The 21,440-nt window shown below is 29.6% G+C and overlaps 1 protein-coding gene across 1 annotated transcript in view; it reads left to right on the top strand.

Annotated features, from left to right (window-relative positions):
* The window catches only part of Polr2B (RNA polymerase II subunit RpII140), an 83,686-nt gene that overhangs the window by 46,996 nt on the left and 15,250 nt on the right, over nt 1–21,440 (top strand). Inside the window, exons 11-16 of the mRNA XM_075357694.1 lie at nt 2,110–2,309; nt 4,101–4,339; nt 8,909–9,131; nt 10,755–10,999; nt 12,698–12,791; nt 15,313–15,435. Coding sequence (XP_075213809.1) covers nt 2,110–2,309; nt 4,101–4,339; nt 8,909–9,131; nt 10,755–10,999; nt 12,698–12,791; nt 15,313–15,435 — 1,124 coding nt within the window. The remainder of the gene's footprint in view (nt 1–2,109; nt 2,310–4,100; nt 4,340–8,908; nt 9,132–10,754; nt 11,000–12,697; nt 12,792–15,312; nt 15,436–21,440) is intronic.

Here is a 21,440-nt window from a genome sequence, read left to right as displayed (position 1 = left end):
AAAAGTTTGTTTATGTCTCATGTGGCAACAGTAGACTAAAAATATTAATACCTAATATAGATCAGCTGTTCATATAACCATATGTTTACTAGTAACTTTATAGTGTTGTTTTTTGGCTGCCAAAAAAAAAACTAGTCTCATTATTTTATTTACAGACCTTTTATATAAGAACCTTAAAATGCCTTAATAATAACACCATAATTAACATTTTATCTTTTTTATCATTCCTAAAATTGTGAATTATTGGCTACAAATAAAGTAATACTGTAGATATTTTGCTTAAAACAATACCATAAATATTACAATTATAGTGTATTATTATCTACATAAAACAAATTGGTCAAAAGTTGAAAACTGTTGAAACACTAAAATGTGAACAAAAGCTATGTTAAATTTTTATTTTCTATTTTTAAATGTTTTCATTGCAGTCTGTTCAACTTGGGAACAACAAGCAACTTCGTAGTCCAATGTGTTATAAGGATGATGTGTAAAGAAGGTGTAGTCTTGTACAGATTCAGGCCAGCCATTTCTGAGAGATGTGGGGTTAATTAAGCCCTATAACCACCAATGTATACTGGTATCCACTGTCTCTAACATTTCAAATCAAATATAAAAACCTTTACTAGAATTTGAACCTCAAACCTTTGACTTCAAAGATCAGCTGTTACACAACAGCTGATTTGCAACAATGATTTTATCATTACACCAACATGGTGGGCTTAATATTACAGAAATGACTTCCACTCACTTTTTTTTTTAACTGAGAAACACAAAAGTGTATTATTATAAGAAATTTAAACAGTGGATATACTTTATAATTGCTTCTCAGTAAGCAAATTAAATTATTCGTAGTATAACTCAAAGAATTACAAGTTAAATAGTAACAAAGAGGAAAACAACTTGTTTATCAATTTAATTTTTCTTTTCTGAAGCAAGTATTTTCTTTTTTTGGTAAAAGAGAATTCTGTGACATGTTGGCCAATATGTTTTTGTAATTTAACTTCTTAAATTCTATTTTGAGTTTGTCTCTTGGAACCTGAAATAGAATTTTTATTTAGATATAGAATTAAAAAGAATGAACAAAATAAGTAAGAGACCAGAACCAACCTGTCAGACAATGTGAACAGAAAAGAAGTTGGGAGACTGTCTTCTCTAAACTAATATTTAGATAGGCATCTTTCTTAATATATGAACATGGAGAGAAGACACTTGATAGTAAAACATGAAAAGGAAAAGCAAAAAAAGATAAGCTAAGTCCTTAGATAGTCCTAAGTCCTTTAAAAATATGGTATTACACAATGATGATAAGTATTAGGTGAATTTATATGGTATGAGATGAACTGATCTTAGTACAAATAAAGTAGAGAAGAAGAAAACTTGTGGCAGAATCTTGTTTACTACTAAGTAGATTGGTTACCACTTATTAAAACATCAGGATTTAGTTAATTTGTTAATGAGATGGACATGTAAAGTATGTAAGTAGAAGACAGTAAAGATTGTAGTACATAAAACATGCATCTGAGGGCATAATTGTTAAGTTACAAAGAGTGTATTGTGTACAGTTAAAAAATTAACACAAAAAAAATGTAATGGAGTATATGAACAAACTAGTCAAATGATAGACTTTAAAAAAAAAACACCATCTATTATATTTATGAGCATTTCATCCATCAACTTCCCTGTGTATCATTTCCAAATTAAAACTCACTCTCTTTTCAGAACTAACTTCATTAAATCTGACTTCTCTATGAATGTAGCAATGATTTTTTTTCACTCAAAATTTTATGTCTAGTTTCAGTTACATCTTTTGTCCAGTCTGTTAATTCTTCTTCTGATGTTTTCTGTTATAGGTATATTTTGATGTTTCTTTAATTCTGACATGCAATTAGTTGTTTATCATATTCATGTCAATGGGTTTATATTGTCATTTTATTACTACATGTTCTCTTGGTTCAAACTAACCTTAGTGGTGTAATTTTTTTATTCAGATAATATTTAATAAATAAACAAGATTTCTTTATTATACTGTAATAGTTATCAGTGAAAAATGTTGTGAATTAATCATAGGATAACATTTTTTTTAATTTAAAAATGAAATTGTGATTTCAGGAATGATTTGTCCAGCTGAAACACCTGAAGGTGCTGCTGTTGGTCTGGTCAAAAATCTTGCTTTGATGGCATACATTTCAGTCGGTTCCCAGCCTTCTCCTATATTAGAGTTCTTGGAAGAGTGGAGTATGGAAAACTTGGAAGAAATTGCTCCATCTGCAATAGCTGATGCTACAAAGATATTTGTTAATGGCTGCTGGGTAAATTTTGATTTATATTACCATTAAATTCATGTTCATTAATTGCATTAATTTAATTCTGTAGTTTAATATTAGGAATAGGAGTTGAAAGATTTCAAATTATATATTTAAAAAAATTATGACTGCTTTTGCCATATGTATTTTCCAGCCACTGTTCAGTGTTCTTTAAATACAAGATGTAGTATTATTTCTTTTGTTTTTAGTGTACTGCATTGTTAGTGATGTGTTGAGTTTTTTCTTGTTTCCTCTCTAGAATTAATTGTTATGCCGCTGGCACAAAAAGCATGTTTTTTTTTATAAATTATACTTCTTTTTTTTGTTAACTTTATTGCTGGTGATTTTTAATTATATGTTAGTATTCAAATGTTTGATGTTGATGGTTGCTCTGGTAGAATTCTTTTTTTTAAGCAAACCTCAGATTTTAGTCTTTGATAAGTCAATTCATGATTTTTTTAAATAAATGCAAAGATCAGATTGGGTGCAATCTTTATTTAATTTTGTGAGGCAGTTGTGCCTATTACCCCTTCCTTTCAAGTGACTAGAATTTAGCTATTCCATCCATTCTTTTTTGGAAGAAATTTATTCTTCCAAGCATGTGGTTTTTTATAAATCCATAGATAGATGTCTACAGTAAGTCATAACTGAACATCAGAATACTCAGCGCTGTACTGAAACTGTGTAGTATTGAGTTAATTCTATTTTCATCTCCTTGCATATTATTTTTTTTTAAATCTTAGTATTACCAGTAAAATTTTAATCTGTATCCCTGACTACATTATGGTTCCAGAATATGTGAGAATCTTAATAGGACGTGAAATAAGGTTAAATGCCTGGTAATGAGTTAGACAGTAAACTGCCCAGATCATGTAATTCCTTTTCTGATTGATCTCTTATTTCACAGCCCCCTTTTCATTTCTGCCTTGTCCTAATTCTGGGGTTGGTACCATTAGAATTACATCAGTTCTGGTCCTAAATCCATCAGCATGCTGGGACTCCTCTCAAGGTATCTGACATACAATCAGTTCCTTTCTAGGTATTTCACAGAAAATGAATTTAATAGCTTTGTCATTTTTTAGGTAGAGCCATTTTATCCTGCTAAATCTTCTGGATGTAAGTTAGAAGTACTCTGAATAACTGTGAACTGTATCTGAAGTTGTTTTTTGAAATTTAATGAACACCAGAATAAACTCGAACGTACTGAAAAAACTGTAAATTCCCAAATAATCTACACTTTGAATAATTGTTAACTATGATCAGGTGTTCTTTTTGTAAATTTATTGATAACAGTCAGTAAAACTTTTATAGAATTTCAGCTTCAGAGAACTACCAATTGAAAAATTATAAACAATAATTGAGGTTCATTAAAAAGATATGTATGGATAACATTTACAAAGGTTTACATCTATAACTAGGTAATCGCTGGGGCAAAAAAACAACAAATATACTTGGTATTAGATGTTAAAAAAGTACTAGCTAGTATAATTATTAATGGATTTAAAAGGAAAGAAGATAAAGGAATCATCTTTCCCTTCCTAAATCTTATATTTTTCAAAAAATTAAACAGTCATATTTTTTATTATGTTAAATCATTTTCATCCTGTGCAAGTGAATTGCTGAACAGTTCAAAATTATACTCGAAAGGTTTACTTTTTTATTCATTGGTAGGTTTGTCTTCCTAACTGGTAAGAAGGATTGATAGTTAAGTAGTGTAGGGGAATATTTTATTAAGGATTAGAAAAACCTTTTCTTTGTATATATTCATTAATATTCTGACTATGCTATTGTATTTAGGTTGGAATACATAGAGATCCAGAACAATTAATGGGTACATTAAGAAAATTAAGACGTCAGATGGACATTATTGTGAGTGAAGTATCAATCATACGAGATATTCGTGACAGAGAAATTAGAATTTATACTGATGCTGGGCGAATTTGTAGACCACTTCTGATTGTTGAAAATGGGCAGTTGTTACTGAAAAAGAAACATATTGAGAACCTAAAAGAAAAAGAATACAGTCCTAGTTACGGGTAAAAATTTTATTTTTGTTTAATTATTTTTTTAATATCAATTCTTTTAAGAATCATACTCATCTGTACTAATACAAATATATTTATTTTATTAGATCAACCAAAGTACAGAATAAATAAACTAGGATGACTTACCTTATTTCACTATATATGCAGGACTGCTGTTCCATTCCTAGTTTGAGCCAGCTAGTGCTGCTCTCTAGTTTCAATTATCGCTGGCCTGCGAGCCAGTTTATATGTTCATTCGAGTTAAGAATCCCATCTTGCAAGGTCATGTATTTCTTCTAATGTGACTTATATGGTTTAGTTATCTAGTATGTTATTTAGTATCTTTTACAAATTAAATTCATCTGTCATAGAAGAATATTGTTTTATTTGTTCATCCACTGGCCAGGAATTTGAAGTATTTATGAACAGTGTTAAATAGCATTACTTAATCTTTCATAGGAACTGTGAATGTAAATCTTTATCGGACAGTGTACATTCAAGTGTACGAGGGGCATTAGTATAAAATGCATAAAATTCAATACGTTTTGAATAACTTGTAACATTCAGGACATGCAGATTATAACAATAGTTGTTATTCACAAATTACCGAACAGTGAATCTTCAATAATAATAAATTATAATAGTTCAGTCTTCAATAATAATAATAATTTTTTGTGAACTTCGACGTGTTAGAACTACACTGGGTTACATATGCGCACTCACAGTCACAAGCAAGGTCAATATCAGCAGATGACATCGTATCGAGTATACATTAGAACAACAACTTTTATCAACAAGCCTACTCGGAACATAATCAGCACGCATTCTTATCAACTTAAATTCTGATCATCGCAAACAATTTAATAATATTATTTATAATAATTTAATAATTCTCAGTTTATTTTATTTAATTTCTTTTCAATTTATTTAAAATTATCTCTATCAATACTGTAGTTTAAGTCAAAATGGAATTCAAAGATCTTATTAAGAAACGAGGTATTATGAAAAACTGTATAGTATAATTAAGAACCTTCATTGATAATTTTAATTCCGAATCAGACACTGATGGTCTGTGTTCGCTATCAGATTTTATAAGCTGTTAGAATACGAAAAACCTTTTTTTGAAATTCAGTCTGAAATAGAATTGGCCAAAGATGCAACAGATAAAGACTTACAGAATAAGGACATATACGATAATATTTTTGATAAACTTAAATTAAAACATAAATAACTAGAAATTATTTCAAAAAGTCAGATGTAGTTGATTCAAATAAAATAATTAGCAAACCCAATCAAATTAAATTAAAACCTATACAAATTGAGCCCTTTCATGGTGATGTTGAGAGCTTGGCATAAGTTTTTTGATCTTTTTAATAATTTATTCCATAACCACAAGGAATTATCTGATGTTGAAAGATTTTACTTCCTTACAAATTTCTTAAGGAATTATGCACTAGATGTAATAAAAAATTTATCAGTGACATTGAAAATTATGAAATTGCATTAAAATTACTTAAAGCTCGTTATGACTATAAACGGCTAATTGTAGCTAAACATGCTTTAGAAATTATTAATCTAAAACCATTAAAAAAGGAAAATTCTGAAAATTTATGCAAATTCTTTGATCAAATTAATTAAAATATTAGTGCATTGAAGAATCTAAATATTAATCATTTAGAATTTATTATAATGCAATTAATTACTCAAAATTTAAATTTAAATACTTTAAAGAACTGGGAAGAAACATTAGAAGATAATGAATTCCTGAAGTTAGAACAACTTATTTCTTTCTGGGAATCTAAGCATAAGTTATTTGAATTCACCGACACAATACAAAGTAATGAAACATCAGAGCCGTCTAATGTATGCTTTAGCGAGAAAAGATAATATTCTTCCAAACCTAGTTCTAATAAAACTGCAATTTATGTAATTGTATGTGTGCATTATGTAAAACTAGCAACCATAAATTTTATCAGTGTGATAAATTTTTAAAATATGATATTAATGAAAGGAAAAAATTTGTATTTCAGGAAAAATTATGTCTTAATTGTTTAAGTAAACAGCATATTGTAAAAGATTGCTCAAGCAATTGTAAATGTAAAAAATGCTCATGAAAGCATCATACACTGATTCATTTAGATAAGACACTGCAAGAGGCAGCAAATAAATCTTCCAAGCCAAATCAAGCTCCCCCGACTAATAGTTCATATTGTACCTTAAAATCAGAACCTAACAAATTTGTTTTACTTGCAATAGCTGTAGTTAATGTCAAGGATAAACAAGGTAATTTCATTCAAGCCAGGGTTTTACTTGATTCTGCTTCGATGATTTCATTTTGTACTGAAGGGTATGCTTCTAAACTTGGGCTTCAAACCGGACCTGTCTTAGTACCGATATTAGGTATTAGTAATGTTGTTACTCAATCTAAGTTAAGTGTTAATTTAAATATTAATTCTAGGTATGAAAAGTTTAATTTTAACTTGAAGTGTCATATACTGCCATTGATCACAGGTTTGTTACCAAATGATTTTATAGACGTAACCAACTAGGAAATTCCTTGTCACCTTTTTCTTGCCGATCCTAATTTTAATGTCCCTGAGCAAGTGGATGTTCTTCTAGGAGCTCAATATTATCTTTCTTTGCTTAAGCCTGTCCAGTTAACTAATAATTATAATCATACATACTTGAAGAAACTCGTCTTGGTTTCATAGTCTCTAGTCAAATCTAAACCTATTAAACGGACAAATAATTAAGATTCAATAGCACTTTTTGTTAGTAATGAACAGCTTTCCTCTCAAATAATCATTCTGGAGATCTGAAGAGATGGAAGATTGTTTATCGACTAGGAGGAATCTTTCTGCGAAAAACATTTCCTTGAAAATACCTTTTGTAATGACCAAGGCAGATTTGTTATATCTCTTCTGTGTAAGGAAAACTGTACTTTAGGAGATTCGTATGAGAACGTGTGGCCATTCAATCAGTCTATTGTTTCTATGATCCTGCCAGATTCGCTCAATGAAGAGAAGAAGCCTAGCAAAACTAATGTGATTTACTGCTCTATGTAAAATGTTTACATAGTAAACATTTTTACAATTTTAATTAATTTTTAAATTTGTTTTAATTTTTAATTTAACTGAATAAAGGTAAAAAAAATTAAAGTTTTTAAATAAAATAAATAAATACATGATATTTTATTATATTTATTATATTTACAAACTTTGTAATGTAATTTGAGATGAATATATAATGCAGCTGATGATGCAAGTAAATCATAAAGCGCTCCTGTATATATAGTGGAATAAGGTTAGTCATCCTACTTTATTTTTGCTATACTTTGGTTGATCTATTAAAACAAATATATTATTTTAAATTATAACTACACTCTGATCAGCATTATTCATTAAAAAAATGCACTTATAAGATACATAAATTGTTTAAGAAAATGGAATAATATTTAATATAATAAACACTTAATATAGATGTAGAAAACTGACTGATCATCTGTAAAGCATTGTAACTATTCAGTAGAACCATTGTAACTACTTTAGTGGAAGTAGATTATTCCAGCATTGTTTGTTAATGGTGAAATTATTCAAAACATAATTCAGATGCCAATTTAAAAACAGTAGTTTAGTTCATAAATAATAATGATACAGACCTGCCTATTCATTGACAAAGTAATCTGTTATTGACTACCAAAACTCTAGGTTTTTCCTTATGATGAGATGATTTTCTTACCTTTTTTGTTCTCTCAGTTTATTTTTAAAAAACTAATTTTTATTTCCACATATTTTTATCTTTTACCCTTGTTTAATCAGCACCTTAAAATGGTATATAATATTACTAGTTTTTGAAAAAAAATAACCAAACTGTGCTCCAAAATTCAATGAAGTGATTTGTCAGTACAGAACTGTACTATTTCTCCTTCTAGGCTCAATATCCAGATCTTATTAGGCTTAATGAACACTGTTGGTTTTGAGTAGATGAATTGTTCTTAATTTGAGAAAAAAGATATTCATTGTAGTTAAAGTATTGCCACATTAAATCAGTGGCTAACCTTGGAATTCATCAAATAGGATGCCAGGAAAATAAACATCAACATTAAACTTCAAACATTTACATTTAACTTGGATTTTTTTTAAACAATTTATTTAAAATGTTTGTAAAGTGTTTATACTAAATTAGTTTATTTTCGTAAAAAATACATCTCTAGTATTTTTTGTGTTTGAAAAGTATTTTAAAAAACTTAAATATAAAAAGCTTTATTGTTTGTTTTGTTAGAACAGTTTGATAAAATTGTTTTGTTCTTTTTTCATACAATGTAAGATGTGTCACTACAACAAAAAGAAATTTATATTAATACCTAATAGTGTACCTTTTTATTATTTTATAAAGTTATAATATAATAATTAAATTAATATAATATTAATTATTAGTAATAATTATATTAAAAATTTTATAAGTAATTTCATATTATAATTTATATATATATATTAAATCTGGTACTAGTTTACTACAGTTACATATATAATGAAGCATGACATAATTATTTATACAGTTCATCATTTGATTATGATTCAGATGGCAAGTACTTGTCTCTAACGGTGTGGTAGAATATATTGATACTCTAGAAGAAGAGACAACTATGATAGCCATGTCACCAGATGACTTACGACAGGATAAAGAGTATGCTTATTGTACAACATATACACACTGTGAAATCCATCCTGCTATGATATTAGGTGTCTGTGCATCCATTATACCATTTCCAGATCATAACCAGAGCCCCAGGAACACTTATCAGGTATATTTTAGTGCTTTATATCATTTTTTACAGTGTTTGCTATTAAAAATAATTTTTTTGTATAATACTTTATATTTTTTATGTCTGATGAGTCATGTTGAAATAAAAATAAATAAAAGGTTAATTTTTATATGTTCACAAACAGTAGAATTGTTTTATACTTTATGTAATTATGTTTCAAAAATGGTAAGATCTTAAGTCCATCCACATTCAATAATAAATATATAAATTTTATCAGGTTTTTAACTGTGATTTTACTTTAATGCAGTAGAGGTTTAGTTCTTCATAATATTTTTTACCATTCTGTTCTTTAGGTGATTAAACAGCTTCTGCACTAAACAAAATAATATATTTTGTATTTTCACATGGCATTTTTAAATAAACATTTTTGTGTAGAGTTTATTGATTTTTAATTTCAAAGTCTTGTATGAAAGTAAAAATATTTTTATAAAACTTTTTTCGTGACAACTGTGGATTTATCTTTTGGTGATTACATTTCATCTAAAGTGCCCTAAAAATAGATTAAAAAAAAATATGCAACAAATTTTCTATACTTATTATTTTCAACAACAAATTTTTATAATTGTTTAGGTAACAAGATTTCTTATTTATCTTTTTTTTTATCTTATATGATAAAAATCTGATGTCTGGGATTTCAGCCAGCTTAGCAGTGTCTTTTTGCACATGCCTCTTTTCTATTGAACTTTTGAGAACAAAGCTATGTTTTCAAGTACAGGAAAATATGAAAGTCCACCTCTCATATCTTTGCTTTCAGAAAAGTAATGAAATTTCCCATCAGAATTGCTAAAACTGAATAGAACCGCATTACGTGGGTGTACAGCCGTAACATTTTCAAAACTCGCTGTATAAATATGTTATGATAACCTAGATTTTCAAAGAGTATACTCTGTGTAAAATCTCTGAAAATTCCATCACAAGATGAGAACACTCATGAAATTTCTGTTTTCTCAAACCTTCACGTTTACTTGTTCAACAAAGTCATCCCCCTGAATCCCTGAACTAGGACTCCCTTTCCTCTCTTTTTAATCTCAATATGTCACTGAACATATGTACACCTATTAAATTCTACTTTTAAAACTTTCTTTCCCTTGTTACTGGTGGCATATTTCACAGAAATCATGGTAATTTCAATGGCATATTACAATCTTATTGAGAAATCAGACCGTATCTGGCATAATTGCTTATTGCAGTTGATTATTTACTCTCACAGAGAATCAAACCACAAAAAGCTGCTGATAAATAACTAATTGCTTCTTAATGAACCAATTGATGTTTGTACATTCCAACAGCATAATTCAGTATTACCAATCATATTTTAATAGCAACTGGTGCTTAAATTTATGTACATCTCATTTAAGAAGAATATCTTACATACACAAAACGTTTTAAATATTCATAAAAACGTTTTGTTGATATGAACTTTTAAAGAGCTTTTTTCTTGATAATTTTTAATATGGAATGAATCAACTTTCTTCACGAATAAAAAATTGATATTGTGTTTAATTCTATCCAAAGCATACCTTTCTATGATGTACAATGTTTTAAGCATAGTTATTATTTGTAAATGAAATTGCTGATTTTTGTATAATTTGTAAATTTCAGAGTGCTATGGGTAAACAAGCTATGGGTGTTTATATTACAAACTACCATGTCAGGATGGACACTTTGGCTCACGTACTGTATTATCCACATAAACCGCTCGTTACGACACGATCTATGGAATACCTTAGGTTCAGAGATCTTCCTGCTGGCATTAACTCTGTCGTTGCTATTGCGTGTTATACTGGATATAACCAGGAAGATAGTGTCATCTTAAATGCATCTGCTGTTGAAAGAGGCTTTTTCAGGTATGCAAAGGGGTATTATTACATTTCTAATACATATATGCATTATATATTACAATATATAAACAGTATAATGCAATATATATATATATATATATATATATATATATATATACATATAGGATGATTCCAAATTGCACGGCAATCTCTTAGGAGATGATTTTATAGCCAAAAATAAGAAAAAAAGTTCATATAAACACAGGTCAGATAACGGTTTGTTAGCAAGTTTCGGCTTGTGAAACATTTAGCCCTGCTTTTTGCTCCCTCTGTGAAATTAAACCATATTAAAATTCTTGGGGTACAGATCAAGGGATAAATTTAATGCTTCCTTATGGTTTTTGATCTAAGAAATTAAATAGAAGTGGTTCCAGACCTTTATCTCACTTAGGTTTATCTCAAAAAGGTTTTGTCAGAAAATACACTTTTTTAGGTTTGGAATAAAATAACTTTGTTAATTTAGCAATAAACAAATAAAAATTTCTAGTTAACTATAGAAAATTTAATTCTGGGAAAATTGATTTAAATAATACTAAAATTAAACTCAAATTTGAGAAGTTCAGATTTAATTAGAAACAATTTGCTTTCATCTTAAAAATGTTTTACAAAACCGAGGTTAGTTTGGAAGGTGCAAGAGGGACTTTTGAGACAACATTACAATCTAGGGTGTGTTCCATCAAAACACGTGATAAAAGCGTGGATTAAAAACTTTGAAGAGACTGGATCAGCTCTGAAAAAGAAACCAACAGGACAAATAAGAAGTGCTTGTACTCCACACAATATTGAGGCTGTAAATGTTTCAGTCATACGGAGCCCACAGCATTTATTTCTTTTCTTCTTCACACCGATTTTTTCATTTTGACTTAAAATTTAATCCTTACAAGTAAATAGGTCATGCAAGAACTGAAGGTGAATGAACACCAGTTTCATTCTGATTTCTGTCAAAGAATTGTGGCAAACATTAACGAGGACAGTAAATTCTGGATGAGCTGTGGGTGACAGATGAGGCAAATTTCAATCTCACAGACTGGGCAGACAGCAACTCCAATGAAATTTATGAACGCCCTCTACACAGCAGAAAGTTATGGTATACAGTTTGGGGACATCAGACCATACATTTTTTTTAAAATGAGTGGATCACAACTGTCACTTGGATTGGTATGTTCACATGTTGCAATTTTTTGGTACACCTTCATTGAACTATTTCCCGTACCAGCATGAAGCCTGGTTTCAACAGTATGGTGCAACATCACATAGTGCAAGGCAATCAATGACGACTGTGCGAGAATTATTTGGTAACCATGTCATTTCAAGATTTGGTGCTATTCCCTGGGCCCCAAGATCACCGGATTTGTCAGTTTGTGATTTTTTCTTGTGGGGATACCTCAAGAGTGTAATCTACTAGAGTCAGCCAAGACGGAGAGTTGAAGCAAGCAATTCAAGACAAAATTCATGCCATCCTACCTGTGATGTTGCAGCAAGCAATGGTGAACCTCAGGCAGATAGGCAGAGTGCATATATTGAGGAGGATGATGTAAGTTTCAAAAACTGATATTCGGTATTTTGATAATTTGATATTTTATGTTTTTATATATATTATAATTTTTAACTGTAATGATTAGGTTTCTGACAATAAATGTTTTTGACTTCATTTCTCAAAAGTTCCTGTTTTTTTTTTTTGTGTCACCTTCTTTACTTTTACAGATCTGTGTTCTTCCGTTCTTATAAGGATGCAGAATCTAAACGTATTGGGGATCAAGAGGAACAATTTGAAAAACCAACTAGGCAAACTTGTCAGGTGAATATGTTGCACATATAAACTTTTCACAATTATTTTAAATATTTTTCATCAGGTAAAATGTTTTTATCATCAGATTATAATTAATACAAAGATGGCATGATAATTTTTAATTATAAATACCAGTCATCAAAATCTGGTTCTGCAAGTCAGTTGTAATCATATGCTTATTACCTGCTCACATTTCCATTACAACTTTCATATCTACGAGATATTTATCCTACTTTTAAATCATAGGTAGGAGCTCAGCTTTACTCATTAAGGACCTCAGCTACTAGTTTGAATGTTTGTGTAAACTACGCCCCAATACAGAAAATTTGACCTTAAAAGTGGGTAGAATTTTCATCCCACTCAGGAAGTGGCTGCTGTACCTTTGCCAGCATATTGAGCAATACAATTCCCATAATATCTCCCTATGATAAAAAGATGAAAACTATTATTCCTCACAGCCTAGAAGATAAGTTATCCTGAAAGTTAGTTGTGAAGGTATATTAAAAAAAGGTTAAGAGCATACTCATGTAAAATTTTTATTTCCCTTTAAAGTATAAATCTTACTCCATTTTTCTACTTATTCCTACCATGGTTAAGGCACTTATCATAATGAGGCACCAGAACTTGTATCCCTTCACCATAGAATGATGCTGTCTATGACACAAGCTACATATTAATAGCTTGTTTTACCTCAACTTGATCTTGGAACTCTCAGCCAGCAAGGAAAATTTTAAAACAGGAATAGATGATTTAGTGAATATAGATGAATATGTCATTTGGTGCAAAGACCGGAATGTACAGGAAATGATTGAACTGTTCCCAGCTGAAGGTGTGATATGTGTTCTAGAAGAAAGGTGAGCAAGCGTTGTAGTGAATCAACACATGCCCTAGGTAAGTAAATCACAATGCTTTTTCTGGATCCAACAACACAGTTTTTTTAGCATTTCACAATAAGCTGCTGTTGATTGTGCAGCCTTAAGGCAAGAAGTCAACAAGCAAAACTGTTTTGTCCCCTACATTGTGACCATGATCTTCTGAGTGGAACATCATTTTCTTTTGTTTCCTGAATGTGTCACCATTCAATCAAAAATATCTCATTTAAGATGTTACATACAACATTCAGGTAAACCACAACTTGAAAACACAAAGATGGTCAAAGTGCAATGGATTTTTCTTTTTGTTAATGTTCAAAAAGTCTTAATTTTAACAAAATGTATTTTGCTTAGTGGTCAAACATTATTTTTTTAAACAAAAAAATAACCTTAAAATTTTCTCTTTAGTTCCAAAAAGAAAATTCCCAAAAATTTCTTTAAAATTTACTTTTAAGGCCTGCTATGATGTACCCACTTTCAGACTTTAACAGTGGAACACAATCATTTGCAGTAAGCAACCAAATAATTTTTATACTGTCAAGTAACATACTCTGTTAACTTTAGGTGGACTATTTCCACTGTCAATATATTACATATTAACAATAATGGTGAAAATCATATCAGAATATTGCTGTTAACTATCATCTATACATATTGTAGGTAAACGGTACATTAGGGGCTTCTTGTAATCATGTTCCATTTTAACTTTTATACATTGTGTGTTTAATTGATTTAAATTAAATTCTATTAAAAGAAATAAATAGTAATTATTGTGACAGTTTGTCAGAAAAGGATGATGACCACACAGAAGTGGTGACCTAAAGAAATTAAAAAAACTAGTTTTTTGTAACCCAAAGCAGAAGTTATATGTATGGATTTTCAATTTTAATTCAGGCTGCTTAAAAAAATATTGGAGCAAAAATTTAACCAATTTTTTCAAGATTATAAACATAGTCCATTTACTCACCTAAATTACCTGTATATATGCATTCCATTTTATTGAAATATTTATTCTAAGCCGTAGATTAGTTACTCTTAGTGTATATTTAATTTAATACATTATGCAATTATATATTTGTTTGAAAGGAAATGCTGCTTAATAAATGATTGTTTTATTTCTTAATGCATTTATGAAATAAATATGTGCTCTGAAAGATGGCACTTGTTAAAAAGAGGTTTAGGATTCAGTGGTATGTATCTTGAAGTAAGATTTATTTGTACTCCTAAATAAACAATAAACCTGATTAGAGGCAGCCCTTCGTGAGTTGATTATCCCCTTCTTTTTCTGTCTCTTTCCTTGCCATCTTCCTATTATGAGCACCCTAAAATTGGTTCAGCCATCCTGTTTACATTTGCAGTAGTAGCACCTTCTAGAAGCTGGCAGGACAGTAATTTTTTTTGTTGAAACTTAATGGGATAGCAGTTTTTTGTAATGCTAGAATTTCCCAAGCACTGTTTTCCTTAGAGGTAAAAACTAAACTAGAAACTGAAAGTGCCTGCTGGTTAAAACTAGTCCTTCATTCTTAACAATCAGTCAATCCACATTTAATGTTGAGACTTATAAGATTGAAGTCATGAAAATATAAACATGAAGGTATGAGCCAAATGTGAATTTTCTGTAAATTTTACTAATACATGCAACATTTATATTGTTCCAGGGCATGAGGAATGCTATTTATGATAAACTAGATGATGATGGTATTATTGCTCCAGGTCTTAGGGTCTCAGGTGATGATGTGGTAATTGGAAAAACAATAACACTCCCAGATAATGATGATGAGGTAAGAAAACCATTATACTTGCGTGATGCAAATAATTTATATAATTAAAAAACTAAGTTTTTTAAGATATTTGTTTATTACATTCGATTTGTATAATTCATGTGTTATTAAAAATGTTTTGTTGATTTTGTATTTAAATTAATATTAAATTTTTCTTAGTTATTAATTTTATTTTTATCTTGAAGTGGCTCCTTAGAAACAGAATTTCACTGTATTTTAGAGCTCTAGATACTTATGTAAGTAAGCAGTATTTACGTTATTCCCAATTCCACTCATATTTATTTATTATGTATTTGATTTTAGTATTATTCTGGTCAAGAATAATCTTTCAAATTCAGGTTTTGAATGTTGATGAACTTTTACTTAATTTGTACAGTCACCTGTAGAAGCTTATGGTAACATTAAGATTGGAACCCTCAGATTCCATTCAGAAACTTTTAATTAAAAAAAATTACATTGCAGTGATTTTGAATTTAATAAAAGCTATATATTCATATATTATCATAGTTTGGATTATTTTAGAAAATCGAACTGTTGGAGAAACTAGTTTTGATTGTTAATAAAAATTTTGATCTACTCTATTTTTATGTGTAGTTTGAATGACTTTACAGATATGCAATTTTCATTAAAGTTTGCTCTATAAAATAAAACTTTTAGTAATCTCCTATACAATTTTGTTTTTGTTGATTTATAGTAATACTAGCATTCACCCATAACGGCTTCACCCGCAATATATTTGTAATAGCAAACTTATTTATTTATAAATAAAAATTATTTAATCAAGAATATTGTTTTTCGATTTTTATTAAATCCCTGTCACTTCATTTAATGAAAATTTTGGCTTTTTTGTGGTGCTAGAATGAATAAGCTGCTGCATGAACTCACTCCAGAGTAAGCCACATAAAATTTCCCATGACATAAACAGTTGTTATTTTCTACTCACTTCAACTATTGTCCTTAAGACTTATTAATCATCATTTTTAGAATCCTGTCACGGCTTTGCTCATGCTATATGGTTACTTGTGTTTCCTGTCGTGGTCAGGGGGATATTTAACTGGTCTTAATTTGCTTCACTTGCCTTTGCTGTCTAGCTAGAGAGCTCTTCCACTTGGAACCTTCTGTGTTCATTAAAGTCAAGCTTATAAGAATAATAATGGTAATTAAAAATTAAAGCCTGTTCAATTTATAAAAAATATCAGTGTGTTGTAATTTCTTCATAGCATCAGTTTGGTCAGTACAGGACTTGAAACTTTGAGTGATCTAAGAATATGAGTTTCAAAACAGTTGACCTCCATCTTAAAAATATTAGTTACAATTGGTTACCCATCCATCCTTCATACAGATAAAATTTTTTTTTTTTCCCAGTTCTTAGTGTTACCTGACAAACACCACTAGGAGATACTTTTCGTTTCTCACTTTTATTTTTAAATACTTTAAGGTTTTTAATCACATAAGTGGAAGCAGGTGCAGCCAGTCTCATCATATATACAGTAACAGTGGCTGTATTGGTTTAGCCACTGCGCCATTCCCTGTTGCACCCCTTAAAAAAATTGAAATTCAAAAAACCCAAAAATTGTTTTTAGATATATTTATCTTAAGAGTATTTGCAAGTCCCAATCTAGTGAATATTTTGTTTAGTATACTTTGAAATGGGGAAAACTTGAAATCATTGTTCAAATTTTTTTACCTTTCTTCACTCCTTTTAAAAAATAAAGAAATTAGTTTTTAGATATTCACATGAAGATTACACACACTAAGAATCAAGTTAATATCTTCATTTGTTACCAACAAATTAAAAAAAAAGAATAGTCAGATTTCAAAGTAAATTGAAAATCCATTTTAATCTATTAAACTAGGAATTTTAAAAAATCTAGAAATAGTATTTAGATATTAACATGAAAATTAAACACCAAAAATCAAGTTGATATCTTTAGTTTGTTATAGAGAAATTTGAAAAATAATAAATTTCATTGTTGCTCCATTTTAACCCTTTAAAACTCAGAATTTCAAAAGAATCCTTTCTTAGTGTGCACTTAGACCATAAGAAGAACATGTATACAAATATTCATCAATTATCTTCTTCAAATTTTGACTATCTTTAAAAGTGATTGAATATTGTAACCATATTACATTATCAGCCAGAGAACTGTATTGGTCTACAACTATATTGCTATTATCCTAGAATTTTTTTCTAAAATTACTGCTTTGAGACATACTGTTACTTTGTGAAATATTTTGTTATATACAACACAGTATACTGTAATTTTATTAGTTTATCATAGAAGCATAATAATTATAATGAATTCAGTCTAATTCTCCCTTTATTTTTTTTATTTTATTATTTCTGATATATGACATATGATCAAAAAGTAATGAGAATTTTTTAATTCTCCACACTGTCATTTCAACTGAGTTCATTTTTTTTCCAAGCAATGGCAGCACTTATCTATAATGTATATCAATATTTTTAGCAAAGTTAAACATGCAATTCAAATTTGGCAGAAGATTAATTAAGACATATTTCATTACAAGTGGTGATTTATATTGTTTAAAAATGATGGAGTAAAGGTTTGCATCAAATTTTGTATTAAAATCTAATGAAGTGGTGAAGATGTTAGAAAAGACTTTTATGAGGACGTTATGTTGACATTAAGGGTTTATGGGTAGTACAAACGGTTTAAAAAAGGCCATGAAGTCATTGAAGATGACAAAAGAGTTGCACATCCTAAGGCATCTGCAACCAATAAAATTATCAACAAAAAAAGGATGTTGTAATCAATAATTACGGAATTACTTGTATAGAAGTTGCTGAAGAGGTGAGAATCTGTTACAGCCTGTGTGAAATAATTTTGATGTTTTAACCAGTAGCTGCAAAATTTGTTGTAAACTATTGAATTTTTAACAAAGGTATCATCACAGAACAATTATTAGCTGACATTGTTGATGTGCTGATTGTTTGCGCATATACGTCACTCAAGTAGTGGGGGTATACACGCAGACTAGCTGGACAGTTCTGTTGTCGCGCAATTTCAGCCGTGTACGCAACTCGCCTGTCTAGCGGCATTATTAACAATTTTATATCTCATTTGTTTTATTTTATGTAACTTATTCTCATTTCATTCAAGTCATTTTATGACATGTATAAATTCGTATTCTAATCTATTTACAGTCCATTCATTGTTTTATTAAATATCATTCTTGACTGAATTATGAGCATTGTTTCTTTGTTTATTTCACGCTATTCAAATTGTGAAGCATTCATATTTAATCAAACACTGATAACACAGAATTGCTCAAATATGTCATTAGAGGTGACAAAACATCGGTGTGTGGTTGCAATATTGAAATGAAGGTCTAGTCATCACAATGGATGAAAGCTTCCTGAATAAGCAAGATTGAAGAAAAGTTCAGTTGAATGTTAAGGTACTATTTACTGGGTTTTTTTTTGTATTGTAATGGAATATGTAGCAGTTGTATGTCATTTTGCATTAGGCTGTCCAAAAAAAAAAAAAACCGAAATAAATGTGGGCAAAAAAAACTTGGATTTTGAACCACAATAATGCTCCAGCTATATTTCAGTAAAATCTGGGATTAGTTAGCCAAAAATAACACCATACTGATCCCTTAGCCTCAATATTCTTTAGTCATGGGACCCTATGATTTTTTTTTTGTTCCTGCTATTTAAGAAAACATGATTTTTTTTTATTACATCTATTGTCGCAAATCTTTGTTCTTTTAATTGTTTTCTTAATTAGCAGGAACAAAAAAATTAGCAGTTCACTTATGATTTTTTTTTATTACATCTATTGTCGCAAATCGTTGTTCTTTTAATTAAGTGAACTTAAGGCTATGTCAAAAAATTCATTCCACAAAGGTTTAGAGGATTGAAAGAAATAAATAAATCATTTTTGATAAAAATTAAAATTCTCATTATTTTTTGATCACACCTCTCATATGATCTCATTTGGATAACATGCTTTACATTCTGCTCAGACAATTTACACTTTAAATTTACTTAGATTGAATGTATTGATACTTAAATATGTGTTTGCATATTTTAATCTGTTACTTTCATTTTCAATGTCTGATGCTTCAACAGTTAGTAATTTATCAAATTATTTTCAGGTAACTTCAGATCATTGTAACAAAGTAATCACTTATATGCTTTAAAGACAAAGGCAGAATACTAACAGAAATGCTGAAAATGTAATTGATAATCTTTTTTTTTTGTCTTCAGTCATTTGACTGGTTTGCTGCAGCTGTCCAAGATTCCCTATCTAGTGCTAGTTGTTTCATTTCGGTATACCCCCTACATCCTATATCTCTAACAATTTGTTTTACATATTCCAAATGTTGCCTGCTTGCACGATGTTTTTGTTCAACCTGTCCCTCCGATAACAAAGCGTCTATTCCAGGATGCCTTAATATGTGGCCTCTAAGTCTGTCTCTTCCTTTAACTATATTTTTCCAAATGCTTCTTTCTTCATCAATTTGCTGCAACACCTCTTCATTTGTCACTTTATCCACCCATCTGATTTTTAACAGTCTCCTATAGCACCACATTTCAAAAGCTTCTAATCTTTTCTTCTCAGGTACTCCGATCATCCAAGTTTCACATCTATATAAAGCTACACTCCAAACATATACTTTCAAAAATGGTTTCCTGATGTCTAAATTAATTTTTGATGTAAATAAATGATATTTCTGACTGAAGGCTCGTTTTGCCTGTGCTATTCGGCTTTTTTTATCGCTCTTGCTTCTTCCATCTTCAGTAATTCTACTTCCCAAATAACAAAATTCTTCTACCCTCACAATTTTTTCTCTTCCTATTTTTTCATTCAGTAGTCTCATTATTCAATGGTCTTCATTATTTCTACTACATTTGATTACTTTCGTTTTGTTCTTGTTTATTTTCATGTGGTAGTTCTTGCATAGAACTTCATCCATGCTGTTCATTGTTTCTTCTAAATCTTTTTTACTCTCAGCTAGAATTACTTTATCATCAGCAAATCATAGCATCTTTGTCTCTTCACCTTGTATTATTACTCTGGATCTAAATTGCTCTTTAACATAATTAATTGCTAGATCTATCTAAAAATTAAAAAGTAACGGGGATAGGGAAAACATCCTTGTCAGACTCCCTTTTTTATTACAGCTTCTTTCTTATGTTCTTCAATTATTGTTGTTGTTGTTTGGTTCCTGGAATACATGTTAGTAATTGTTCTTCTATATCTATACTTGAAGCCTAATTTTTTTAAATGCTGAACATTTTATTCCAGTCTACAATATCTAATGCCTTTTCTAGGTCTATAAATACGAATTATGTTGGTCTGTTTTTCTTTAATCTTCCTTCTAATATTAATTTGAGGCCTAAAATTGTTTCCCTTGTCCCTATACTTTTTCTGAAACCAAATTGGTCTTCTTCTACTCTCCTCTCAATTCTTCTGTACAGAATTCTATTTAAGATTTTTGATGCATGACTAGTTAAGCTAATTGTTCTGTTTACATTTATCTGCTCCTACTTTCTTTGGTATCATGACTGTAACACTGTTTTTTAAGTTTGACTGAACTTCCCCTTTTTTTGTAAATATTTCACACCAGTTTGTATAATCTATTTATCGCTTCCTCACCTGCACTGCGCAGTAATTCTGCAGGTATTCCATCTATTCCAGGAGCCTTTCTGCCATTCATATCTTTTAATGCTCTCTTAAATTCAAATTTCAGTATTTTTTCTCCCCTTTCATCCTCTTCAACTTCCTCTATATCACCATTTTCCAATTCATTTCTTCCGTATAACTCTTCAATATATTCCACCCACTTGTCGACCTTTTCTTTCATATTATAAATCAGTGTACCATCTTTTTGTAACATATTATTATATTTTAATTTATGTACCACAAAATTCTCCTTAACTTTGCTATATGCTTCGTCTATTTTATCAATTTTCATTTCTCTCTCCACTTCTGAACACTTTTCTTTAATCCACTCTTCCTTCGCTAGTTTGC

The sequence above is a fragment of the Lycorma delicatula genome, chromosome 1, assembly GCF_047948215.1.
Source record: "Lycorma delicatula isolate Av1 chromosome 1, ASM4794821v1, whole genome shotgun sequence".
NCBI lineage: Eukaryota > Metazoa > Arthropoda > Insecta > Hemiptera > Fulgoridae > Lycorma > Lycorma delicatula.
The sequence above is the reverse complement of the archived record's forward strand: the minus strand, read 5'-3'. Positions and strand labels throughout refer to the sequence as shown.